This window comes from Botrytis cinerea, chromosome 6 (genome assembly GCF_000143535.2).
Source record: "Botrytis cinerea B05.10 chromosome 6, complete sequence".
NCBI classification, from domain to species: domain Eukaryota; kingdom Fungi; phylum Ascomycota; class Leotiomycetes; order Helotiales; family Sclerotiniaceae; genus Botrytis; species Botrytis cinerea.
Genome location: NC_037315.1, coordinates 545,586 through 571,416, shown reverse-complemented (window position 1 = coordinate 571,416; position 25,831 = coordinate 545,586). Strand labels below are relative to the sequence as shown.

At 43.1% G+C, this 25,831-nt stretch overlaps 7 protein-coding genes across 7 annotated transcripts; 4 read left to right on the top strand and 3 right to left on the bottom strand.

Moving 5' to 3' along the window:
• The first annotated feature begins 396 nt into the window (after positions 1–396).
• Positions 397–2,637, top strand: BCIN_06g01580 (hypothetical protein). Its single transcript, XM_001560270.2, has 6 exons — positions 397–850; positions 903–1,022; positions 1,075–1,214; positions 1,283–1,390; positions 1,467–1,823; positions 1,950–2,637. Exons 1-6 carry the CDS (start codon positions 720–722, stop codon positions 2,531–2,533), a joined length of 1,440 nt encoding a protein of 479 aa, XP_001560320.1. The 5' UTR covers positions 397–719; the 3' UTR covers positions 2,534–2,637.
• A 7,319-nt stretch (positions 2,638–9,956) lies between these two features.
• Positions 9,957–13,332, top strand: BCIN_06g01570 (hypothetical protein). The gene is made up of 2 exons (XM_001560265.2): positions 9,957–10,365; positions 10,490–13,332. The coding sequence occupies exons 1-2, from the start codon at positions 10,187–10,189 to the stop codon at positions 13,005–13,007; spliced, it is 2,697 nt and encodes an 898-aa protein (XP_001560315.1). The 5' UTR covers positions 9,957–10,186; the 3' UTR covers positions 13,008–13,332.
• A 548-nt stretch (positions 13,333–13,880) lies between these two features.
• Positions 13,881–15,923, bottom strand: BCIN_06g01560 (hypothetical protein). Its single transcript, XM_001560264.2, has 2 exons — positions 15,543–15,923; positions 13,881–15,395 (listed from the first exon to the last, which is right to left on the bottom strand). The coding sequence occupies exons 1-2, from the start codon at positions 15,779–15,781 to the stop codon at positions 14,069–14,071; spliced, it is 1,566 nt and encodes a 521-aa protein (XP_001560314.1). The 5' UTR covers positions 15,782–15,923; the 3' UTR covers positions 13,881–14,068.
• Positions 15,924–16,313: 390 nt separating this feature from the next.
• On the bottom strand, positions 16,314–17,862 carry BCIN_06g01550 (hypothetical protein). The gene is made up of 2 exons (XM_001560263.2): positions 17,334–17,862; positions 16,314–17,276 (listed from the first exon to the last, which is right to left on the bottom strand). The coding sequence occupies exons 1-2, from the start codon at positions 17,794–17,796 to the stop codon at positions 16,585–16,587; spliced, it is 1,155 nt and encodes a 384-aa protein (XP_001560313.2). The 5' UTR covers positions 17,797–17,862; the 3' UTR covers positions 16,314–16,584.
• A 219-nt stretch (positions 17,863–18,081) lies between these two features.
• On the top strand, positions 18,082–20,732 carry BCIN_06g01540 (hypothetical protein). The gene is made up of 5 exons (XM_001560262.2): positions 18,082–18,337; positions 18,405–18,682; positions 18,744–19,097; positions 19,163–20,219; positions 20,277–20,732. Exons 1-5 carry the CDS (start codon positions 18,157–18,159, stop codon positions 20,597–20,599), a joined length of 2,193 nt encoding a protein of 730 aa, XP_001560312.1. The 5' UTR covers positions 18,082–18,156; the 3' UTR covers positions 20,600–20,732.
• Positions 20,733–20,766: 34 nt separating this feature from the next.
• BCIN_06g01530 (hypothetical protein) lies at positions 20,767–22,721 on the bottom strand. The gene is made up of 2 exons (XM_024693346.1): positions 22,157–22,721; positions 20,767–22,107 (listed from the first exon to the last, which is right to left on the bottom strand). Exons 1-2 carry the CDS (start codon positions 22,430–22,432, stop codon positions 20,896–20,898), a joined length of 1,488 nt encoding a protein of 495 aa, XP_024549132.1. The 5' UTR covers positions 22,433–22,721; the 3' UTR covers positions 20,767–20,895.
• Positions 22,722–23,392: 671 nt separating this feature from the next.
• BCIN_06g01520 (hypothetical protein) lies at positions 23,393–24,645 on the top strand. Its single transcript, XM_001560260.2, has 2 exons — positions 23,393–23,868; positions 23,955–24,645. Exons 1-2 carry the CDS (start codon positions 23,635–23,637, stop codon positions 24,081–24,083), a joined length of 363 nt encoding a protein of 120 aa, XP_001560310.2. The 5' UTR covers positions 23,393–23,634; the 3' UTR covers positions 24,084–24,645.
• Positions 24,646–25,831: the final 1,186 nt, after the last annotated feature.

The window sequence follows — 25,831 nt, the reverse complement described above, 5'->3', positions numbered from 1 at the left end:
CAAGTTTGAGAATAATACCAAAGAATCCTAATTATAGACTTAGCAATGATTTGAAGAAACTAAACTCTTCAATCGTCTCACAAAAGTTGCGAAGTTTGCTCGCTGGTCAAGCGACAGAAATCAACATTTGCTATGCCAACATGTCCTCCAGACAAAGGCACGTGATAGGTCAAACCAGCACACAATGTATTCCGAGCACGGCCGGCTTCTCTTTAGCACGTACTTGTGTATTATTATTTTCATTCTTCTTCCATATTTGTATAGGAGGGGTTCGATTACTCTATTCGAGGATTAATTGCGGGAAGAGCCGAAAATATGCAAGTAGTTGATTACTTGTCCGGATAAATACAAGGAATCCGAACTCATCCCCGAACACCCCGCACTTTGATAGATGAAGGAGAGTTGACGATCTTCATCATTCGGCACTGACCGACGGCAACTTTATTTGCACGGTTGGAGTATTCGTTTGTGAAGTATCTTCACACCCTGCTGAAAGACGACCCAAGAAAATCCGGGGTAATTGAGCCCGACATCTTCTGGATGCTCATTGCCATGCTACAATACTGGGATCAAAGTAAAAATGCAGGTACACCGCGAGATTGTGGTGGCGGGTGAAAGGGTGACATAAGTATGTGCTTGAAGCCCCAATTTCTGGCATTGAAAATTCGGATGAAACTGAGTTGGAAGCATATTGGATAGATCTCGTTATCTTGCCGAAGATGGCATTATTAAAGGAAATTTTCTGGGTTTTGTTGCCTGCCTTTGCGCAAGCTGCCACAGTAAATTATGCAATTCCATCGACAGCAGCAGCCAGTGCAGCAAAACTTGCTCCTGCTCCTGTTGGTCTATCGTAAGTTTCTATGTCATGATATCTCATAGCTATTTCACTAACACTTTATCAGTTTCGAATTCTTTGCATACCCATCCTACTTTACCAATGTTACAGCTACAAACCAATGTTTAGCGAATTTCAAAGATTTGAGTGGAACATGGCCTCCTATTCGAATTGGTGGTACCACACAGTATGTTATTTCCGAGAGTTCATGAGACTTCAGAATTAATAGAAATCAATAGAGATCGTGCAACGTATGATGCAAATACAAATGCATATGTTGTTTACAGTGTTGCTTCATCTGTCGATGCACCAGCTTCATTGACATTTGGTCCTAATTTTATGAAACTTGCCTCTACATATCCCGGGACTGTGGTGCTAGGTAAATTTCATTTTCCTTTGTAACTCTAAGTTTTCTATGATTCTCCGTCTGACTTGAGGTGACCAAAGGACTAAATCGTGGTCATAATGATATCACAAATACAATTGCGGCAGCAAAATCCGCAAAGGGTAGTATGGGAAATCTCAAAGCCATTGAACTTGGTAATGAACCAGAATGTATGTCTATTTCCACTATATCATCCAATCTTTAATCAACATGGCATCGAATACAAATCTGATTTACCCCATCCAGATTATACCAGTGATGGCCAACCTATCGCATCTCCCTCATGGACCCCTGCTATTGATGCCGCCTCTCAAAACAACTGGGACATTCAAGTAGGAACAGCTCTTCAATCCACAAATATAATTCAAGCTGGAAACTCCAATGCTTCACCACCTACATGGGGAGCTGCTGAACTCATCGCTAGTGGGAACGCCACTGTAAGGACTTATGTGAAAGATTATGCACATCATAATTATCCAGGTGGCACTCTTCAGAGTTTGATGAGCCACAGTGGGATTGTTAGTAATCTGGCACCAATTGGAACAGATGGTAAGGCAGCGAATGCCGTTGGGAAGGAATATGTTTTGGGGGAGACAAATTCCGGTATGTGTTTCTTTTCTTTTTGGTTATTCTCGTTCTCATTCTCATTCTTTTCTTCCCCAATTTTTGTATGACTCGATGGGATTTCGGGTAAATATTTAAGCAGATACTAACGATATTTACGTTAAGTCTCCGGCGGAGGAGCTGCAACTGTCTCTCCAACTTTTGGGGCCGCCCTTTGGACCCTCGATTACACACTTCAGGCCACAGTTTTGAACATCACTACCATATATTATCATCACGGAACCATTGGCGCTTGTTACTACTGCTGGTGGGGTCGATATGACGCTGGTGCCCCTTACTATGGCGCTTGGCTTGCAGCTGCAGCTTTCGCCGGATCTTCTTATATCCAACAGATCGATTCCGGCAGTTCTAATTACGGTATTTACGTACTATACAACAGTGATAAGGCTCCAATCAAAGCAGTATTGATCAACAGTGATTGTTACGCCGGGACTGGGACAAGAGGAAGTGAGACATTTGTTCTTGGGGGATTGACAGCAGGTAAAGGAACAAAGGCGAAGAGGTTGACTGCGGGAAGTGCTTTGAGTAGGGTGGATCAGGGATCCAATCCATCATTTGGAGGTCAAATCGTCGCCAATGGTACTTGTGTTATTGGTGGAACGGAGACTTTTGAAACGGGAACAGTGGGAAGTACTGGCACTGCGAGCTTTACGGTTGCGGCGAGTGAGGCTTTGTTGGTTTATTTTTGAGGGTAAGTCTGAGGTGATAGGTAGTTGAGGGCTAAGCAAGCACGGCAAGATGCAACATGACATGATAGTCGAGTAGAAATAATCGAATCATATTCGCAATGACATCTTTGAATATTCGATTTTGATATCGTGTGTGAAGTTCGTATAGCCGTATAATACAGCTTCCTACAGCCCGATAGCTAAATTAGATAGACTACTCTCGCGGCTCGCCTTACATTCACTCACAGCTCCCCACCCACCCATCACTTTCTTTTTGATAACACCAGACAGCTCATCAGCCTCCATCAAAAGAGACTAGCATCTCCCTCCTCGGCCTGATAGTTCAGTGGTAGAATTCTTGCTTTGGGTTAATCAATCTAAGTTGTAAGAGGTCTCCGGTTCGATCCCGGATTAGGCCCAAGTCAATAAACTTTTGCCTTTTTGAACCCTTTTTCGATACTAGAAGATGCTTGAGTATAATGATACAAACGCGGTCTGGAAAAGTTGATAAGAATGTGGTTTATGATTGAGAATGATATGAATACGAGACATGAATGTGGCTTGGATATAATGCCAATTTTTTTCGTTGGGCTAGATTGGGTTGCATATCGCAAGGGTGCATAGATAGTGTTTCATTTCTCAGAGATCGCATCGTGAACATAGGTGATTACGAATCTTGTAAGGAAATTGATATCTAGAGTCTTGACCTCTCATTAATTTGGTTTTTGAAGCCAATCAGTCAATCAGTCAGTCAGTCTAATGCATAGAGATTCTGTCCGCGGATTACACAGACGACTACATGAATCATACGACTTATACTTCCTTCGTATGATATCTGCAAAGATGAAGAAAGTTACATCATTCAACTCAACTCCCGAAAATTCACCTATTAATGCACTTATTAGTTTCTGCGGTCCGTTCGTGCAGCAATTCTCCACTTAACAAAAAAGTTTTTCAGCGGCACGGTGGAACCCACTCATCAAGGTTGTGCATCCTTCAAACCCACCACATCCAAATTCAAAGAGATACAACAATGAAGCCAAGGGTTTCACAAAGATCAAGATTTCTTGAGGAAATCTGCGTGAAATTAATTTTGCATGTGAAGAAACAAAATCTCAATGGTCTAGACTCAGTATCGCAAAAGTCTCCCTTCTAGGCCTGCTTCAACTTCATTCCATCACAAATTCTTCAATATTCAACTAATTACGACTAACTCGGTGTCAAAATGAAGCTCTTGAGTAAGGCAAAAAGAACTGATCACTGGCGGTTTCGAACCGCCGACCTTGGCGTGCCAAACCTATCTGAATGAACAGAGCAGATATTAGCACCACGCTCTAACCAACTGAGCTAAGCGACCTGATTGGTTACTGATTGTTGAAAGGAGAGATCAAAAACTATATTATATTTCTTCTAGAATTCAAGCAGAAGATGAGAGTATGTGAAAAACTTTGCTGGGTGGGGGTGAGTGGGGGTGGTGGGTTGTGACGATTTATTAGAGTTTAAACAGGCCTTTTATTCACAGGACAGGGGCAAGAACATCTTTTTAAGTTTTCCTCTCGATTGGCTTTCTATCAACAAATATATTCAAGTATAAACTTCAATGTGCAAAAAAATGCCTCAACCTTTTGGCCTGCTTGTTTCAAATATTACTACTCTATTTAACGTAGATTTGTGATTAAATTCGAGAAGATATATTCAGGGAAATGTGCATCCCGCTCTCCGGGTTCTTCCGCCGACATAGAGTTCCACTGTGCATGTATATCCTCAACGGCAATGATCGTTCTGTGGAGGGGAACACTTCGTATACACGAACACAAGAAGTGTATGGGTTTATGATATGCATCCAAGAAGGACGTGATATTCCGCTCCGTCATGCATCATGACAGTAAACTGTTGGTCATTCGACTTTGTAGTTCGTTCCCGCTTTCATGCTGTATATACCTCGTTTGGATTAAGTTTACAACACGATGCTCGATATTCTATATCACAATATAGTATATCAGCTCATCGAAACTGCCAGGCCGTTATTGATACTCATTTAGTTATGGTTTGGGACTGTTGGAGACATGAGTCGCTCTTCAAATCAATATTCACGGCTCAAAGTTCACTGGTCGACCATTTTTGAATCTTTCCCAAGGGTCAAGCGGCCCGAATATTGATTGTTGAGGGGTGGTATGCAGGAGATGAGTTCTTGGAACATGAAAATCATAAATTCTAGGAATGATTTTCCATTGTCCAAATTGCTAAGCCTCAGTGAGGCCGCACTGTAGTCATGCAGTCATGACGAGAACGGCACATATTTGCAGTGCTGGCAATTGTGACTTATCTTGCGTCATTCTAACACGATTAACAGCTAGAACCCTCTAGACTATACTCCTCGTATCTTTCAATACGGCAGCTTGTGCAGATATCGTTGGCAGTGTAGATGGCTTCTGCCGTGTAGGGTGTCTTCCTCTGCTAGAAAAGTAGACTTATTCAACAATCATAGAAATAACCAGAGAAATTGAATTTCATGTTTTGAACAGTGAGCCTAATCTGCCGGTCAAAAACTGAGTGGCATTTCGAACAGAGAGTACTTCGTAGGCGAATAATGTAGCAGTCCCATCCGGAGACTGTAACTTGGACAATCAAAAAGCTGTACGATAGTTCATCGCGGGTAAGGCTTCATCCCTTTAAAATATTCTAGATAATATACCGAAGGCTTCTTGAAGTCATATCTAGTAAGTGTATGATAGAAATGAACTACTTTGATTAATGATTCGAGAAGGAAGAGGTAGACAGAACCCACCATCAAGTTAACAGACCTGCCTCTAATCACTCCATATCGTGTTGTACAGCTTTTATTCTTGGCAAGGAGACAATAATAAAGCTATTCGAAAACTCTGGAAAGTAGAATAAGACTTTCTCCTATATAGGTAGAAAGATCTGCTTTGAATCCGGCCACAGCCCCATGGTGATCTGGATCAGTTGTTCCAAGGGACAATGTGTGTTCCCATGGCGGGGCTTCCAAGGGCTTTGGGTGTGCATGAAAGTTGCGACGACAAGATAGAGTGACTGAGGACCAGTTCCTCAACAACTGAGAATAAACCAGTTGCAACATCGTCAAATATCTCGTGGCGTGCTTCCATACTCTTTAAATACTTCCATAGGGTCGAGACATCTACCCGATCAAGCGATAATTCGAAGATCTAGACTATCAGATGCTTTAAAGATAGCTCAGATCCTCTTTTCTGGCATTCAGAGATGACATGTCTTAATATCATCATAGAGCTTCATACTCTACTTCCGTCCTGGTTTGGTTCTTGTTCCTCATAAAGTCTGAAACATAATAAAGTCCTATACCCAAGGTTTTCCAAACGGTCTTTCAGGTGGGAATATCTGCCGCAGTATCCCATTCCTCTCTGAGCCCTGGTGTGGTGAGTCATTTCTCTTGAAATTACAGTGTTTCGAGTTTGGTGGTTTCTGGGCTATTCGGTTCCTGTCTCTCCCCAGAGTGCATGCTAGTTCATGTAAGATTGTAATTCACTCGTACAGTAGCTCCTAATCGACCTGCATTCATTGAGCAGACAATCAAATGAGCCTTGTGTTTTCATGATGCCTCTGTATGAGGGGGATATTGGAGTACATCTATTCTCGCATCAGGCATGCTTATAGTGTTCTGCAAGATGACTGCTTGAAATCGTTCATCTGTCATAATTTTCTATACTCTCATGGCAGAATACAAATGATGTTGTCGCCTTTATTTTAGAGCTATAACGATCACTCCTTCAATCTCACTCGTAGTCCTTTTCCTATCAAGTCTTCCTTCCTCATAGTTTTCTTCCCTTAATTCGAAAGATTGGCCTATGGAATCGACAGCGTCTTTCCATGGCGGCAAGTATTAAAGATGCATTAGAAATATTCAGTATGCTTTTGATCTCCAATTTGATCTCTACTTGAAGCACTGATCAACTTGATCAATACTGGATAAATGTAAGGCTGGAGTACCCTAATCGCAAAGATAACATATCAGTAATCAACAATAGAATGTCAGGTTCACTCAATGTCGAATTCAAGCATAGATATCCTCACTCTAGATGGCATTGTGAGAAAAGCTATGAACGCAAGCAATTAACGCAGCCTGTTCTTTTGAGCATGGTGTCCGACAGACTTTTATTTATCAGAAATTGGCATTAGCAAACGAACTACTAGTACAGATTGGCAAAATTACCAACTCGGGGATTCGTTTTGCAAGATTCTCATGCCCACATCCATGCATAACATCGAGAGCGACGAAGAATTGTCCAATTTGAAATTTCATAGATTTGGATGGCGGCCTCCTCTCTGATCTTAACCCAGTGGGGCCACATTAGAGACTTTCTGGGCATATGAATTCGTTAATGTGTATTAATGAAGCAAGTGTATGAACGTAGTGAATAACTTCAATTCAATGGCTACTGTATTGTAATCCTAAGCGAGTGTGAAATAGACTAGCTTTTTTGGTAGCCCTCGATTAAGGTCTGCTATTTCCTATACATAGCTAGTCCTTTAGACAGAATCAAATTTTAACATTAGGATCTACCATAGTAGGTGCTACATCATCCGTATCCATCTTATACAAATAGCAAGCTTGAAGTCCCAACGAGACTTGGAAGTTGTGGGACACTCAAACCTTCCTTTTAAACACCCGGATTTCGAATTGTGCAAAAAGAAGTAGAAGAATCTGATCTTGAATACGTTACTTATGAACAGTAGTGAGCCAGAGCCAGAAATCGTCAAAGCGATTCGAGAAACGTTGAACAATGCCTGCGAAATGGCCTACCAAGCATTTGGTGATCTTATCCCATACAACTTACATCAACAACATTCTACCAGTACAATTCAAGCGATTTGGTCAACATGAAAGAGGCTAATAGCTGCAGAATATCAATTGTAGATGCCGTTGAAATAAAGTAAAGGGGAATAAGCCATAGTGCTTTCAAAGGTCTTAGCTGGGTTATGAACGGATTTCCTCGAAACAACAGAATTGAAACCGGATTCTGGGAACAAGCGTTCTGGGAAGAAGATTTCTTGTTACTTCCCCTCTCATGAAGTTAATCAACAAGACTGATACACGTCTTCTAACGCGCATCACTTAATCAGAATGAGTCAATATTATCCCAACGGAGACGAAGCCAGGAGACTCGATGCTCAGACCCTGGAAGACAGTCTATGATTGTTGACTGTCACTTTGCATAGGTTTTGGATGGTAATAGGTCATACAGGTGTTAATTTCCATCAAATCGAAGCGTCATTGGTAAACTATACGGAGAGTGATTCAAAATCTGCGAACATAACGATACGTTGTATCATTGCATACGAGGGTGAGACAGTGGGTAGATGAAATGGACAGCCTTAAGAAGTCTGAAAACACTCAAAAAGATACCTTGTCCTCCAACTCCGTTCCTAATCGAAGGATTCCTCCTATTCAATTGAAAACTAGAAGAGGTTGTTTTGAGGAATCATACACTTCGCCCCACCATTCCATTTTCAGTGGCAACCTTTTCATCTCCACCCCACCCCACCCCACCCCACCACTCTAACGAGCCCTGAATCCCCACTCCACCGCTTCCCAAACTAGCAAAATTCCACTGCTCGCCAAAAAATTTGCAAAAAAGAAAGACGAGAAATCCTTGAATCCCAGCTTCAAACTGGGTATGGAAGAAAGAATGTTCATGAGAGAACCTTCTAATAGGAATCGAACCAATATCTCCGGAATCAAAATCCGACGTGCTAACCATTACACCATAGAACAATTTTACGGACGATGCAAATGTAGGCGCGTCAGCGGCTACATTTGTCATCGTCCGTAAAATTGACCTGAGGAAGGAAGAAAAGAAAACGAGCGGAGCGAGGACTGGGGGTTTGGGGGCTTGCCCCCATCAATTGGGATGTCCTATATTTGAGGTTACATTTTTTTTTTTTTGGAGGTAATCTCTATTTGGGATTGCTCTCAATCTGGGGCTACCCTTAATTTGGGGCTACCCTCTATTTGGGACTACCCTTTATTTTTGGGACTACCCTTTATTTTTGGGGCTACCCTCCATTTGGGACTACCCTCTATTTTTGGGGCTACCCTTTATTTGGGACTACCCTCTATTTTTGGGGCTACCCTCCATTTGGGACTACCCTCTATTTTTGGGGCTACCCTTTATTTGGGACTACCCTCTATTCCGGGCTGCCCTTTATTTTTGGGGCTACCCTCCATTTGGGACTACCCTCTATTTTTGGGGCTACCCTTTATTTGGGACTACCCTCTATTCCGGGCTGCCCCCCTTTGAAGCTAATCTTCTCCAATTTCCTTAAGAAATTCCCTATACTGAGTATAGGGAAGGTATAGGGAGTTTCCGTGAGAAATTCCCCTAACTGATGTTTAGAATACCTCACAGCACTCGTTACATATACTTATCTGTAAAAGAATGTAAATATGTACAATGCTATTTAGGGCTGGCTGCGAGGCTGCCCCATTTGAGAAAAATAGTACAGGTGGATTAATTATTTAGTTAACCTCAGTGTTTACTAATATAAGTATCTAGGTTATGTCCATATTCAACATGAAGATCACAATAAATACACTCCTTGAATCACAAATCCCATAGCTATACTACGGGTAAGCCAAGAAGAAATATTTGTAAGCATATAAACCACATGCCATCCAACAAGTTCTGCGATATAAAATACGAAGACCTGACAGTAAAATATACCTTTTTATGATTGGATCGTTTAATAAGCATTTGATCCTAATTACTTTGTTGAGATTCAATTGTTTATAGAATAAGCGGTATCCTGTTGTTGTCATATTTTTATCTTTATATCCATCTACTTTTGTTCCCTATAATCTATGGAATTGAAAGATCAATTTCTATATTTCCATTTAGGAAAAAGTTATGTGGCTCATAGTTACTTCGCAATCGACAACGTCGATATGCTTCCCACAGCGATAATCAATGAGAACCATTGACAATAATAGGAGCGGAGCTTCTCTACAACATTATAAGTATACAAATGTGGGAGCTCTATAGACCTATGTCTTACTCTACAACCTCCAGTCCGGGTTTTCCTCTTCTTGCAGACTGGATAATTCCTTCATCTCCGTAGGCTTTTAAGAGCAGAGGAGGGAAGTTAGTTTAAATATCCTTCGCTCTGTTCTACGTTATATACTCAGTTCATTGAAAAAAAAAAACAGTTTATTATTGTTCAAAATCAAGATGTTTGTATTATTCAAAAGGTTTACTATTGTGGAATCGTGGACACTGTCGCTTTAGTTTCGACTCCCGGTACGGGGACTATGGACAAAACAATCCCGATAACACGACGATCGTTCCTTCCCATTTGGATTGAATCCCTATTGTACATCAACCGCACATAAATACAGAGCTCTTCCTTCCCTTTTGAATGAAATTTCCTCATTCACAGGCAGCAACATGGATAATTTTTATCCCCGCTTTCCCCTCTTTCCTTTTTTCTTTCCATCTTTTACTCCTCCATTTCCACACCATCTTGGTAAGATGAGATCGAGTTCACATCTATCCCAACATCAATTGTGTTTATTCTCCAACCTATATTCGATATCCTGCAAAGAGCAAACGACGACGTCGTTGCTGATTGTTTTCCTCATACTTAGCCATCAATCCTTTGTGTTATACTTCCTCAGCCATGTCTATTTCCAATGCTGGACGGGCTCCTGTTGATGAAGAGTTCAATTCATCCGATCTCGAATACGATGTTCCTGTCGAAAAGTCTCGCAGAATCCTTGGTCAGAGGAGTATTGTCAAAATCATAGAGAACGCCCAAGAACTCAGAGTGAGCAGTAAAAAGACCTCCAAGCAATTATCGTAAGTACGAAGACATATATCCACTTACCTTTCTTGCCATTCCATGTCTTTCGGTGCATTGAAACATCCGCCTTTTGCATTACTCTACCATTTCACATTCAACGTGCTAATTGAAATCATTCAGCTACGGCACAGGGAGGCAAAACACCCAGGACGTCAAGCATCGTGCCGTTCAACGACTCAACAACTTCCGCACACACTCCCTCAAGCAAGTGGATCTCAAGGTTGCCCCTAGCGGGGAGGATATGTTGAGGTTCATGGACTCGATTATTGGAGTCATCGTACCTAACAGAAGGAACAAAGCAGTACCCAATGCCTCAACTGCTGCCGCCATGATTCAAGTTCTTGTGGAATACTCAATCTTTACATATAATCGGAGTCTCACACCTCAAGAGAAGGCACGAATCCATACTTGGTATGACGATGCCAAGAAAAATGGGCGTTTGACAACTGGCAAGTGGGCAGAAAGAATTCGAGTTGGTATATCGACACTGTCGATGATGAGCAAAGCTTGGCTAAGTTTTCACGTCAAGAATGGCACAATTTCCTGGGATATTACAATCTACAAATTGTTCAGTGTGGTGCTCACATCAGCACTTGCATGTCGCGTGGGCGATCTTGCCAGATCGACGCTATCGTATACCTTAGAATACGCTAGGTGGCAAGATGTGGAGATCGCCATTCCAACAGATTCACCGGGAACGATCGGCTGGAAAGACTTTGAAGCTCAATTCACATTGCGATATACCAAGTTCAAGAGAGATACCCCGCGCAACAATGACATTGTGTATCTGTCACCTCTTGATGATGAGGACACAAATCATATCTGTCCGCTCACGCTTATGATTCTGCACGCCATGAGACATGGATTGGTCATGCCCGTCGGTGCCACGTCTTTGCAAGAAGTCATTGATTACGCAGCAGCATCAGAAAGTCGAGCGATTGAGTGGGTGCAGCCCACCTATCCCCTCATGGCTTCCTTAGCTCACTCTCGATTGTGCCTGGAAGTTCCGGCACAGGCGAATCAGATCACACAGACAGTCAAGCTTATGGGTATAATGACTGGCATTATCGGCACTATTACTGGACACAGCTTGAGAACCGGGGCTGCTCGAGATGTCGCTCATCTACCAAGCAAAGTTTTCGACGGTGTAGGCATCACAAGCTCTTCAGTCGCAGCCGTATTAAACCACAGCACAGCCACCTTTAACAGGGGAATATCGAGAGACTACGCTGGTGAACAGACTGCTCTCGTTTTCAATGCGCGTGCGAAGGTCATGCCTACCCCGCGAGGCCTGCCTAAGGTAACCAACGAAGACATGGCTGCTCTCTACAAAAAACCAATCCCACTCAAAGAGGTTCAGCTATGGCAAGCAGAGAATCGCCCTGATGACCCTGATCCGAACTCTACCAACTCTCGACGAAACGCAAGAAACGCGATGCGACACGGTCGATTAGAGAAGGGTTGGGAAACCGTACCGTCCACTAGACAGACGACATCGAATACTATTTTGAGAGACTTGCCGACCAATCCAATGGTGCTTGCTTCCTCAGTGACCTCGAGTGCCACAAAAGAAGCGTCCATTAGATCCGAATCAACTCCGGCTTCTCCCATGCCACACCCCTTGGAGACCTCGTTTATTAGTCAAATTGACCCTGCTCTCCTGTCTCAAGATCAGATTGATCAGTTGTCGCACATGGTCGAGGATGAGGGATACATGACCGCAGCGACCTTTGACATGACGGAACATGACCTTAGTGAAGTTGAAGTTGTCTCCTCAGACTTGGCTAAGCTTCAAATTCTAATAGCACCAATGGTATCCGACGGTTCGCAGACCATCGACCACGTCGATGGCGATGGCGAGGATGACGGTGATGTAGACTTGGATGAGATGCATGCATTATTGGGGGTTGAAGAAGATGAACCCGACAATCAATCAGGGGAGGTAACTTCGGCTCATGGATTCGTTGCAAAGTGGTCGAGAGTTAACATCGTATGCAACTCACGATTTGAGCGAGCATGGTTGAGCTGTACCGAAGGAAGAGTCTCACTTGAAGATTCAATTGGTCCCTTTTGCCAATTTGGCAATACTAGAGACTCACCAACACCGTTTCAATTCGTTTGCACCACCCCGACTTGTGATTATTCCACCATCACAAAGCCTACCCTGACCCAACATGTCGACGGATGTACTACAGAGAAGATCGAAGCGAAACTGGCGGTACCCAGACCGTTTACCTGCAATCGTGCTGGGTGTCAGGCCAGTTTTACAAGCAAACATGACCTCTCCAACCACACCAATCACAATCATGCTGCTACCAGAAAGCCCTGCAAAGATGCGGAAACATGGGGCTGTGACCCCATCGTCATGTACACTGTCAAAGAGCTAGCTGCTCATAGACACACACATGGGTTTCCAACCAGGTGTACATTCGACGGATGCGAGCATCAGCGCCAGTTCGCAAGTAGGAATAGCTTGCGGAGTCACATCAAAAAAACTCACAAAATCTCTTCTGCAGGCTATATGCCAGCGGAGATTCGGAAGCGAAGTTTAATCGACCAGCCGGAAAGAAGTGACGCTCAGTCTCAGGAGAGGAAGAGAAAACGTGATACAATCGACAATGTCGATGAGCCTCAGTGATTGTATCGCGTCGCAATAACCTATCGACGCACCTTTGTTCCCAGGAGGAGACACAAGGGAAATGTCATCATCTTGAGTGGCTAGTTTTTTTGAGATCATAGTGCTATTGCCACTTTTTTGTGAGAATCTGAGAATACAATATTGTGCATCGTTGTGGAGGAAATGTCGAGCGCGGTATCAAGATTGTTACCTGATGATATTTCTGATTATATCACTCGCTGGAGCTGTTAGCTGAGCCATCTCCTACTCATATATCATTAGATTGCTATTAGATATTATCTCTTCTATGTCAATTAAATCAATCATATGAAAACTTGCATACACATATATTCAATACAACTATAGCCCAAGCATCTTGTGATCAACTCCAAGCCCACTATTCTTGCTACTTACGCACGCTACACATCATTAAGTGAGAGATTCTTTAGTTTTTGATCTAATCGACAAGGTCGTTTGTCACAAGTTTTGCATCATTATCTCTTATTCGATGCATGATATCTAGGAGGGAGATTGATGAGGTGTTTTTGGACATGCATACTTTTGATCAGATTCGTTATTGTTTGCTATCTACCCCTAACCACATATCTAGGAGAAGGAGAATAAGCGAAAATCTGAGGAGATAGTTTAGATATTGATATAATCGACAAGATTGAAACAGCAGTCGAGGTGGATTTAACGTCATGTTTTTCTATGGAGTTTGCTAGCTATATCTCCACTTCTGTGGCACGCTGATATATTTAATAGACACTAGTTACTTTATCTATCAAATGGCAGGATTTGGCATCATGTGGCAAGATTCTCCATTCTTACCACGCCATCGCTGTTTGCACCAACATATATAGCAATGAAAACGATTAAACGAGATAAATTCATTGAACGCTTAATCTATTTTCTGTCTGCCATTCTCTTCTGTTAATTTCCCTTCATTAAGCAATATGAAGACGACTATATAAACCATAACCTTGTTTCATTCAAAGCTCCCTCAGTAATTATCCCCTTCCAAAACCTCACGATAACCATCTGTCTCCCTTTGCTCAAACCCCCGTAAAATTCTCATTCTTTCATCCTTCGAGCAATCGATCCAATAATAAAATCAACTCTTCCAACATATCTCTTACCCCTCGGTTCTTTTCCATCAAGTGCATCATCAACCGCTTCACAACGGTCATAAATGCCATCTTGCAGGTATCTGTGTCAATAGCGTCGGAGAATTTTCCCCAAATCTCGTGAATAGAATATGCACCAAGTGTTGTATCTCCGCAAGCGTCGAGAATTGTTTGGTCTCCATCAACGATCGCTCTGAGTAGTTCTTTCAGCTTTTTCACCACCCCTCCAAGTATTGTTCGATCTCCCTTAGTGAGAATCGACATTGTCGATTCCGGAAGTGGGATCATTCTACCGGCAGTCGAAACAATTCCCTCCACCTTGCTTGCGAGTGCCTCGTCTCCTACCTCATCATATGCATCCGGCATCACTGTATCATCAGCAACTCCATCTTGATCCATTCTTCCTTCGCCATCTTCGGAGGGAACTTCCTCAATTTCGGATGGACATTCATCAAAATCAGAATGGTGTCGGAATAAATGATCACCTTCCGCTATGACTGCCCTGACCAATCGATACTCCAGCACAATCTCAGCAACATCAAGTCCTCGCTTTATCAACCTTATTGTTTCCCATCTAACCTCACCCAACTCTGGCCACAAACTCTGCACCTCGGCTACAACTCCCCGCGCCTCCTCGATGGATATATCTCCCGGTACTTCACAGAAATTCCTAATATTAACACAGCTGGGCGGGGGTCTGTGTTGGAAGTCCGCAATGGCGTCTTTGACTGACGCATCGATATCGTCCAAGATCGCTTTGTTTGGATTAGCTGCGAAACTCTGTGCTAATAGAATCAAATGGTTGGCCAGAGAGATTTGGCGTTCAAAGATTAGCTTTGATGTAGCCTTACTTCTTTTGAAGTCAACCTGTCTTTTCGTTGGAGCTGCCAAGACGTCTGGTCTTACGGCGGCAGCGAGTGCTAATCGTCCCCAAGTGGTCTTTCTTGTCTTCAACGAAGTTTCGAGGTCGCGGAACTCGTGAAAGAAATAGACATAATCCATTTTGACCTTTTGTGGTGTGGATATACCATTCTTTGGACACATTAACGCATAGTATCTCATCTGATAGTTCTCATCGACTGCGTCGATCACTTCCGTGACTACCAAAATTGGCATCGTCTTATCATCAAACTTTCTAAATTTTTTTGGTTGCTTGATTCCCACCGGTTGTTTCTTATTGGTCTCCGATTGATCAAAAGCTCTATTGTGGTCCTCTTCAAGCAGGACATATCCTACTACAAGATAAGCACTCAACCCAGCCTCCAAACCCCCCAGCTCTCTACTATATCCAGAATCAAGTGTCAGTAATGTTTTGCAAATCAAAGTGTAGTCTTATGCTTGGAAAGGTTGCATTCCAGCTCCGTGAAGATCACTTGAGTTGGAGAGAGAGGAGGTGAAAGCAGTATAAGATTGTGCAGCGATTACGAACCTTGTAAATTCTGGTTTGTCTCTTAGGATACCTTCTTCCCCATTTTGTGCCTTGACCTTCAGTTCTTGGAACTGGTTCTTCTTCTCGGAACTGGCACAAATTGTAGTTTTCACACCACGGTTTTCGAATCCATCCTCGAGTGCGACACCTCGTACTGTGAACGCGAAACCTTTAATGGGCTCTGGTGCCTGTTGTTGTCGCTCTGCACGCCTGTTGGAGACCCTGGATGAAGAAGCCATGCTTGATATGTTTTGAAACGTATCCGTGAGAATATGAGAGGAATTTGTATCTTATGGTCTTGCGACGTCGTTGATTACGAGCAAATGGCCTGGATGTATTATCGACCAAAATAAATTTGATCCCGAGGCTGAAGTTTTCTGCAAGTTTAAATTGAGAAAAGTAATGTGGGTTGGTCTCTAAGAAAAGTGAAAGGTGAGATTTTATAATGCGTGTTTTTGAAACTGTTTCCAGTTTAGGATTTAATGGTATCTCTCCGACCTCGCTCCGAGACCGCCCATTTACAGTATTACAATTCACTGTCATAGATTACTGCAATCAAACTCGCTTAAGAAGTCACAATTCAGTACATATTCTTACTGTGTCATACTATTATTTACAAGTACATTTGGAATTGGAAATTTAAATCAAGAGTAAAAGTCTTAGTGGCTGATTGAATCATATAAAACGAGTTGAGAATATATACAAAGAACGCGGTCGATAACATATCATATCAGTCATTTCCCAGAATACTGAATCATGTTCGGAGTTATTTGCATTGTTGAAATTTCTTATACTACCTAGGCAATGCATCATATAAGAAGACTATCCCACTCCCATTGAGGTAAATTCTAGCGACGTGGCTATGGCATATATCTTGAATTCTCTCGCTCCATGGACCTTGACCTAACGAACTCAATCATATATCCCTCACTGTCGCGCTGTCCTGGTGTTTGAAGTGGTCGCACTGGCCGTGCTCTCCATGATATAGATGCCAAGTGGCTTGCACGTGGTCGACTTGGCTCTACTCTCCTCGATATAACTATCAAAGCCCCAAAGGGCTTGGGTCCCAGTCCTCATCTTCGTCCATAGTATCGCGACGCACACCAACTTGACCACTATTGCCACGCCCAGCCCTTTCAGCTCTTTCAGCTGACATAACTCTTTCCAATCTCTTGGGTTCCTCTATCGCACGGGATAGTGAAGAGTCCGATTGGTCATCATGGCCATCGACCACGTCATTTGAACCCTCTACCACGTCGGATTCTTGTCCTCCCTCATTCAATTGTTCATTGTCATCCTCATATGCATCCATGGGTGAAGATAACCTCGTTTGTGTCTTTGGTTCAATGTTCAATTGATCATTATGGCCATCGACCATGTCGTTTGAACCTTCTTCCACGTCGGATTCTGGTCCTCCTTCACTCTCGTCATCAGAATCCGGTGGAGAATGACCACTTTTGGAACTGGATACGCTCGGATTATACCATGGCTGAAGCATCGCTGGCGGCTCTTCTACTTTCTCTTCCATATCAACATCTTCTCCTCTTCGTCCACATGTGTCTTCCTCTTTGTTTTCATTCTGGTCGTCGAAAAACACCTGTCCTTCCCATTTGTATTCCAACGTTATCGCACAAGGGTCGTCGTCTTCTGCATGTTGATTTTGTCGATGCCGTTCGCTTGCGCCAAGCTCTGGGATAAAAAATGTCTCGTTGAATCTATCCAACTCACCATTGTCTAAAGTAGACTTGAGTTAGCCAAAAACAGTAACAGAAAGCAACCCAGACATCTCACCATCTTCATAATGGGTTATGGTTGGATCAGGTTGCCACATGTGATCTTCATTATCGACCGCGTCGATGTGTGTCACACCACTGCTTTTCCAAACCGAATCTGCGAACTTCGCCGTATGATCCATAATCTTGCCCTTCAACTCTTGTGCATCCATACCACTTGTGGCCAGCACCAAAATATCTCGTAATAAAAGGGAACTCTCTTTCGAGAGATCCAAAACACGTCCTTTTGCATCTGAATTTGCGATAATGGGCCGGACTCCAACATTGAAAAATTGCTCGACCAAATCCTTTACCTTTATATTAAGTGCCTTTCTCTCCCTCTGAACAGGTCTCCTCTTGCTTAATTTGCTTTGGATATCCTGCATACTCGTCTGTATCTCAGAAATCTTGGTGGCGATATCATCAGCCTCATATTCCTCCAAAAGATCGAGGAACTTTGGGGGATTAGTTTCATCCATCATTAGCTTGTGTGTATAGTTTGTTAAAGTTGATGGAAAGAAAAATCAAATCAATCAAATCAATAGTACAATTTTGATATGTTGAGATTGTAAAGGTGAGGTGTTTGTTATCTGAATGACGCGGCATAATTCACTGCTGTACACAGCCCCCCCCTTCAGTATTTTCTTCCCAATCTTGTTTTCTGCTTCTCTGATACTCGGAAAGGAGACAATTATCTCAATTTCCACAGAACGCTTCCCAAAACCAACGAATACTTCCCTTTTCCTAGACTTTTTACAACTTCCCTCGATATTCTCCAAGATCCTAGGATATCGTCTCTTTAATTCAAAAGCATTCAATCAACCCGGTCGATAGCCGTAAGAATGAGTCTATCAAAGAAGCAGAAAGCACTTCTCAAACAAATAGAAGAAATCACCATCAATGCGGCCGGTATTCTTACTCTCGAGAAAGTTGAGGAGACCAGCAAGCTCTTCGTGAAAGACCTCCGGCCTGGAAGAGGGTTGATAGGAACCAAAGAAGAAGAAGAGACATTCGGAGCTAGAAGTATGTCTATAACCCTTTGCATTCTCTATCATTCTATGAATACTTATTAACAGATATTTATTTTTAGAGATCCCGAGTGCAAAACTTCCCACAGAACAATCATCAAGCCAGGTTGCGCACAACGATGGCGAAGAAGACGAGGATGCCGTCAGCGATATAGACAATGTTGAACAAGGCCACAGACCTTACAAACCCAACAGACCACCGAGTTCAGTAGAGTCAGAAGGAGAAGAAATCGAAGAGGAAGAAGAAGAAACCGCACGTTTTGACGATAAACATGTCCTTGTTAATGGTATCGTGTTTGGGCTTTGGGATTATCTGGGATTTGGCTATATGGATCACATCGTTAGTCTCGCATGTTAACCTTGGATCTGAAAAATAGATGGCTAATTACTCGGTATTATAGATGGAACTTTACGGTGTGGAACCAATCCAGCAACCCCCGAACATGAACATAGTACTACACGATTACCAGAGGAAAATTGTTGCACAGACTCTATTTTCTTTGAACTCCCCATTTAGGGGTTTCATGAATGGATCGGCCATGGGCTTAGGTAAAACTATCGAGGCCATTGTTACTATGTATCATATGAAGGATGAGCCGGGAATGAGTTATGTTGTCTGTCCCGCGGCATTGTGCCCACAGTGGGTAAAGGCAATCAACTCGTCCTGGAAGGAAGGCCACGGTCTAACAGCTTTTCATTTACATGACAGCAGTCTTACTGCACATGATGTGCAAGGCATGGGATGCCATGTCTTGGTAAGTGATTCTGTGGTAGTGTCCATCGACGTCGTCGATTGTGTACCTGGACTGACGGGAGCTAGGTCATGAGTTACAACTTTGTCGAGACCAATAAACGCAAGCCTAAGAATTTCGCGGGAGACATCGCGCTGTATGCAAATGATGGCAAGGCCACTCGACCGAAGAGACCAACTACGTCCATCCAAAGTGATATGTGGCATGAAATCAATTTACAGCCGAAGTTACTTGTCCTTGACGAAGCTCAAATGGTTAACAAGCCAGCTTTAGCATGGGCACGCGCGTTGATGGCTCTAAAGGCGAAACGAGTTCTCGTGATGAGTGGAACCTTGCCGCATAACCGATGGACAGACATCTTTGGGTACTTGAACTTCTTGAAGGGCCACCCCTTCAATACTCAAAGAGAATTCCTTCGTGTATTTGGGCTACCTGGTGAAAGAAATACTAGCGCTAGGAAATTGGCTTGCTTATCAAGATTCATGCAGGCTTTCACCATAGTACATCCCTCCTCAATCCTCAACTTGCCTCCAATGAGTTCTTTCAGAATATCATTTAACCTCCATCCACAGGAGGCCGTGGCAGTTAAGGAGTTCGTGTTTGAGTACAAGAAATGCGCCATAGGAAAGCCAGATGTGGTCATTGATGGTGGGGACAAAGAACAAGGCCTAGGACTGTTTACTTATGCAATCCAGGCGCAGGTGAAGGCTGGACATCCCATGATGGGGGAATATCTAGCCGAGCGTTGGCAGCGTCTTCATCATCTGGAGAGCCTTCACTTCAAAGTTTTCTCAGGAGAAGAACTAGATGACCAAAAGCCTGAAGAGAGAAAGGATTGGCTCAAAAGAGTCAAGCGACGCCCAAACATTGTAAAAGAATCGGGTAGACTAAGCAAGTTGATGGAACTTTACCGTCATCTCACAATCACCTACCCAGAACGAAAAATGGTAATGTTTAGCTGTTTCTTGAAATTCCTCGACGTTGTGGAGGAAGGTCTTTTGAGAGATTACAAAATACAACCGTTGCGCTATGACGGTACCACACCTACCGACCAGAGACCGAAAATAGAAGAGGCTTATGGTGAATCAAAGAGCAATGTCCCATTGTTGATGACTGCTGGATCAAGTATATATATATTCTCCTGTCATATGAAGAAGTATGGCTGACTTTTAATTCTTCTAGGCAGTATTGGTCTAAACATCACCTCCGCCTCCATTGTTATAATGTGTGAGCCCTGGTGGAACAGGAACTTAGAGAAGCAAGCAATCGCCAGAGTGTATAGACAAGGCCAGCAAAAGAATGTGCTGCTCTATAGATTTTTCGGGTTAAATAGCGAAATTGACCAAGAAGTCTTGAGTGTGGCTGAAGCAAAGGTCGCCGTCAATGAAGACTTAATGAAAGTATTGATCACGAAGCACAATGAGCAACCCAAGTTCGACGATATCCTTACAACTCCACCTGTTCCTCATGTCGAGTTCCCGGAGACAGCACCCATTAGGAAATGAATATTAAAATCTGGACTCAGTTGATGCGAGATGACGTCGTGGATGGAGATGCGCTGGGGGCAGGGGGCGGGGATCGACGTGGTCGATTGTGGGGTTTTAACGTTGTGGTTGAATAATCGTTGAAAATTCCCTATATTATGAGCAATGAGATTGTTTGGGGGAGAGAATGTTTTCGATGGGATATTAAGCCATTGATGAATAACTTTCTCCCTACTTCGGAATTATAAATTAAATGTATGTATGCTCATTAGAACTATCTACTAAGAAAGTAAGAAAAATGAAACTTTCCGCGGAATCTATACCGACCTAACAAACCCCTCCTTCTCGTTTTCCATATCCGAGACATTACTCCTATCTCTTTGTCTAACAATCAACTCCTTGACCTCGGGAAGTCCCTCCCATCCTCTCCCATTCCCTCCAAATCTAACACTCTTCTCCATGACCTCTCTCCACCTAAGCCCCGGCGCCAACTTTCCAGTAATAGTATTCGGTCTTCTAACGTCCGCATTTGTCGGAACTGGTAACGCTCTTCCCAATAATGCTTCCATTGCCTGCATCGCAAAGCCTACTGCTTTCCTTGCGTTTAATGGGATACCGGTTTTATCGAAGCTGTCAAAATGGGCTCCTGGAAATTCGGCTTGAAGATCCGATATAAGGGGAGTGTGGGACATGCCACGGCCATCGACAGTTATATCAGCTGCGTTAACAGCGTCGCGACCAGGACCAAAAAGAAGGATTTGTTGGGCGATACTGGCGGAGGTGAAGCGTGTGATGGTAGATATTGTATCTGCAGGGGAACAACCTCGATAAGCGCACATGCCTATAATTTTAAAGGCCATAGCGTCACCATAGATTTCCCTAGCCGTAGTTTTCGGGGGTCGTGTACTGAGGTATTCATCGTTGGTAAGAAGTTGCTCCACTACTTCGTGGCAGATTGTACCATGTAGGAAAGAAGATTGGTCCTTTTGGGGATCGAGGCCAAAGTGACGATAGGCTGCATCGATCATGCAAGTGCCCGGCCCCGTATCCCAATCGTACATTGCGTCTATTCCGCCTTTTTTGTCCGATGGGATGAAACATATAGTTGTTATCCCTCCAATTGTTATACAAATCTGTAATCTGGTAGGATGGTGTAGTAGGAGGCCGACCAAGTACGCGAATAGAGGAGCGCCTTGTCTGCCGACTGCTTGCTCTGCCGTTCGATAGTCGGAGACAGTCGTTATACCTGTTTTTGCAGATATTACGGCCCCTTCTCCTAGACACATATTCGATCGATGTTGTCCCCGTGGTGGAGCACCTGTCAAGGTAACGAGCTGTCCACCAGATCCAATCAAATCAATGTCATCCACTGAAATTCTATGCTTATGTGCGAATATATGAATAGCGTTCGCAAAAGTATGTCCCATTTCTGCATCCATTTGTGATAACATACTTGGCGGGGCGGCATCTTCTCGTAACATGGACAGTATCTCGGATCGAATCTTCGAGGGCATGACAACCGAATCATACTAGGAAATATTAGTTTCTTATTTTGGTAGGATAAATGCTCCTGTATACCTGAATTAGATCCAAGTGCAGTGGTGCTTCTGGAGACTCTTGGGTATAACGACAGAGCGCAAAATCAATGTCATCCATAGCAGTTCCAGACGTGATACCAAGAACCAATAAATTCAATCCCACAGAATTTTGCACGCCATCATCTGAAGATGACGAGCTTGAGCTGCGATAACCTCCATTTACCTTGGACTGTAGAGCTTCGAGATATCTATGCCCAACTTTTGTTCGAACTCGACCTTTTGGAGCCGGGATCAAACCATTCATAACCATGACCATGCCCACGACATCAGATCAAAATGTTGATTTAGGAACGGCCACAATCGGCTCTTAGATAGTATAGAGGGGTTCAATACCATAAAAGTCTGCAAAGTGGTTTATCAGTGTAAAATGCACATCCAAAACAATGAAGGTATTTTGAAGTACAAAAGTACCGGGAAAGACATGTTATCTGTAGTCGAGTGTTGTATTCATCTATGAATAGAAGTATTAGTGAAACTTTCAAGGTTAGTGGACTCATCAGTCAAATAGCAAATATGGTGCAAGCATGACGTGGGAGATATCTTCCTTGTGTCGTCAAAGATTGGTGAGAGGGAGAAATGTTCCTCATATGGAAATGTTATGCGCGAGCAAGAGGCCAAGGCCATGGAAGTGTTCGCCTAAGGCAATTCGATAGTGGGGAATTGTCGCCGGTGAGCTCCAATGATTACTCCGTGATGTTATTGAGGATGCGTTGTTCAACGGTATCAGGCTCATCGAGGATGCCATGATGCTTCGCTCTACAAGAAATAGCTGCGCAATCTGCACTAAAGCTTGTTGCAGACGCGACAGTGGTATGAGAGAACGCTATCGCATATTGCTCTTAGACCTGCACAATGTCAGGTAATAAGGTAAAGATCGGCATATGGAACGTATGGTGCCAATGAGGGCGGAAGTCGTCCAGATCTCCAAATAGGACACTATCTGGTTCCTTACTATTAATATACCTAGCAACGTTGGTATTCCACCATATTGGAACTGAATGCTTGACTCTCTTCGGTGCTTTTGTTTTCTATATGGAGCAATTGGACAGAGCAATGGCTTTGAAGGCGCTGGGCATATTCTATTTTGGGTAGATAGAGCTATCCGGATTCAGATAAACAATCCCTTTTCCGAAGCTTATCCTTTAATAAGTGGGAGGAGTTACACGCAAGATAATATCATTGTCTTAGAATTCAATTCGATATGAGTCTTGCTGTCGACGAGTCAGTCCATCGAAACATTAGGTTTCCTCGAGCATACAATGAGCTCTCTGGGAGAATTCAAAAATGCTCTTTGGAGATGATAAAGTTATCAAGCTCACCGGGAGGAGGTAAAAGCGGAGAAGCCAATTAGGCCTAGCTCAAATTATTCTGCCGTCCCGCATAGAAACATGGCATACCAAGGTAGTAAAGGCTCAATTTCTCGAAAGTCTCACGGTTGACTCTATTCATCAATTGAACATGGGAATTTTCAGCTCTTCACAAGCCTCTCTGCCACCTCCAAAGATCGGTGCAGATGGTGCGCCCATAGCACCCGACCGAAGTCAGAGATCGCAATGTTGGGAAGCAAGAGATGCATACTTCAAGTGTCTGGATAAAAATGAAATCATTGATAGCCTCACGGAGAATACCAAAGCCGAAAAGTCTTGCGGATCAGAGGCGAGAGTATTCGAGAAAAATTGTGCAACTAGCTGGGTAAGTTTCTTTTTTCGCCGCAGAGAGACATTCGAACTGCCGTTATGGATTGGCTCATTACTGACTTTCGCCCTCTCCCTCATCAGGTTCAATACTTCAAGAAACGAAGGGTGATGGAACACCAGCGCGAACAGACATTGCAAAAGTTGAAGGCTGAAGGGGCGCAAGAGATGCCAGGAGTTATAGGAGCTGGAGCACCTGGTCAAAAACCATAATGACTTTTGGTGGAATAAAATTTACAACAGTATATGAAAGGAAATGATCCGACGGTCTGCGGCGTTTTCTAGGAAGTTTACACGAAGCTCCCTATGGCCAAAAATAATTGCAGTCTTGGACAAAGAAACATCCTTTGAGAGCGCAAAAATCTTTTTTTCAGTCCGGGTCACAATCGATGCTCGCATTCACACACAAAATCTTCATCGTTGAGTAAAATTTACAGAAAAATGAAGTGCACTTCTAGCACTGGGAGATATTTACTCAAAAATCAAGAAAAAGGGTCGCTGTAACATACAAAGCACAACTCAAACATTCAGTTCAAAAAAAGATCGAGTCTCCTCATATTGCCAATCACCAATCGAATTGATGTCGCGAATACATGCAACTTCACCCCAGATAAACAAGTCCCCAAATTCAGGGAATTCCAATCATCAAGACCATACGCCAGCATCCTAGCCCATCCTCAACTTCTTCCTTGCAACCTTTACATGGATGCGTTGAGATTCTGGTAACTCTTTTGTGCTCAAGTGGGTCATGAAAATCGGTCAATATACATGTGCACGTTACTTAACAAAATGGATGAGGTGGGTAAATGAGAGTCTGCATTCTACGTTCAATGTAGTAAGCTCTTGCAATGCGAACTTTCAATTGTTGGTAGCCTAGTAGCTCTGGATCTCAACGCAGAGACATGTATCAGGAAATCGGGTCTCAACAGATGTATTACGTTTCTCAGACATTATGAACTACATAAGCTGGGATGAAATCAAAAGATATCATCTCTAGCATGACGTGTTTTACAAAACAACTTGGCGCTGGCATCCCACTCATCTACCAAGCTATACTGAGCATAAGTGATGAAACGGGCATAAATCCCCAACTCCAAGATTTGCTCATAACTCCAGAAGTATCGGTAAAAGCCTGAGGTGCATCACTATTTACTCATCTTCCGTCTTTACATCTTTCAAACAATTCAAGTGAGTTTCCGCCCTTGTGTTGACCGTATCGTTCGTATTGTAGAACACCGTAAGGGTTGCGCTTGGAAGTTTTGATATTTGATGTCCATATTATGTTCTCTCTTCCTTCAAACTTCTTTCTGTATCCATTCATTCTTCGGGATCCCGCCTAATTTCTACTTGCTTTTGCTCAATTGTAAAGGCTGCACACTGTTGTATTGTACACGAAGTTGCATGGATACTCTTTAAGCGAGAACTATGTTCTTCTGGGGTTTAATGAACATGGTTCTGTGTGATCTCAATGCATTAATCACTTAAGTACTGTGCTACTTCTGATTATAGTCAACCTTTCGAAGGATGAGTTGAGTCTTTCCCTCCTCTCCCTCTTCAACTAGCATAAAATTCCCAAACCTACGCTCATGTAATGACTCGCTAGGGAGTGTAAGTCGAAATGATTCAAAGGCTATGGTGATTGGATATCTGTCCTGTGTATGCCGAAGCTGATATAGTTCTTGTGAATGTCTGCGATGATATCGTCCAATCGTGAAATCGTTTCTGACACTCGAGCCAAGGGGAAATTTCTCCTCATCTAACAGATCAATATTTTCACTTCTGATACTGAACAGGTACTCTAGAGTATGTGGCCATCCGCATTTCATTTCTAGAAGGACTGGGGAAGAGTTGTAATTATTAGTTTCAGCGGTCTCTGATGATCTTGACAGGGCAGTCGGCTTCGACCAGGAGACGTAGAGTTAGGAGATCTCCACTTTCAATAGTATATAATAAAGCCGTTC

Coding starts and splice junctions, on each gene's coding strand:
- BCIN_06g01560 (XM_001560264.2), bottom strand. CDS start 15,781: ATGGCTTCTTCATCCAGGGTCTCCAACAGGCGTGCAGAGCGACAACAA. Junction 15,396..15,542: donor GACAAACCAGAATTTACAAG/GTTCGTAATCGC, acceptor TTCTGGATATAG/TAGAGAGCTGGGGGGTTTGG.
- BCIN_06g01570 (XM_001560265.2), top strand. CDS start 10,187: ATGTCTATTTCCAATGCTGGACGGGCTCCTGTTGATGAAGAGTTCAAT. Junction 10,366..10,489: donor AAGACCTCCAAGCAATTATC/GTAAGTACGAAG, acceptor GAAATCATTCAG/CTACGGCACAGGGAGGCAAA.
- BCIN_06g01540 (XM_001560262.2), top strand. CDS start 18,157: ATGAGTCTATCAAAGAAGCAGAAAGCACTTCTCAAACAAATAGAAGAA. Junction 18,683..18,743: donor TTGGCTATATGGATCACATC/GTTAGTCTCGCA, acceptor TCGGTATTATAG/ATGGAACTTTACGGTGTGGA. Junction 19,098..19,162: donor GCATGGGATGCCATGTCTTG/GTAAGTGATTCT, acceptor GACGGGAGCTAG/GTCATGAGTTACAACTTTGT.
- BCIN_06g01530 (XM_024693346.1), bottom strand. CDS start 22,432: ATGGTCATGGTTATGAATGGTTTGATCCCGGCTCCAAAAGGTCGAGTT. Junction 22,108..22,156: donor TGCACTTGGATCTAATTCAG/GTATACAGGAGC, acceptor AATATTTCCTAG/TATGATTCGGTTGTCATGCC.
- BCIN_06g01520 (XM_001560260.2), top strand. CDS start 23,635: ATGGGAATTTTCAGCTCTTCACAAGCCTCTCTGCCACCTCCAAAGATC. Junction 23,869..23,954: donor AAAATTGTGCAACTAGCTGG/GTAAGTTTCTTT, acceptor CTCCCTCATCAG/GTTCAATACTTCAAGAAACG.
- BCIN_06g01550 (XM_001560263.2), bottom strand. CDS start 17,796: ATGATGGATGAAACTAATCCCCCAAAGTTCCTCGATCTTTTGGAGGAA. Junction 17,277..17,333: donor CATAACCCATTATGAAGATG/GTGAGATGTCTG, acceptor AGTCTACTTTAG/ACAATGGTGAGTTGGATAGA.
- BCIN_06g01580 (XM_001560270.2), top strand. CDS start 720: ATGGCATTATTAAAGGAAATTTTCTGGGTTTTGTTGCCTGCCTTTGCG. Junction 851..902: donor CCTGCTCCTGTTGGTCTATC/GTAAGTTTCTAT, acceptor ACACTTTATCAG/TTTCGAATTCTTTGCATACC. Junction 1,215..1,282: donor TCCCGGGACTGTGGTGCTAG/GTAAATTTCATT, acceptor AGGTGACCAAAG/GACTAAATCGTGGTCATAAT.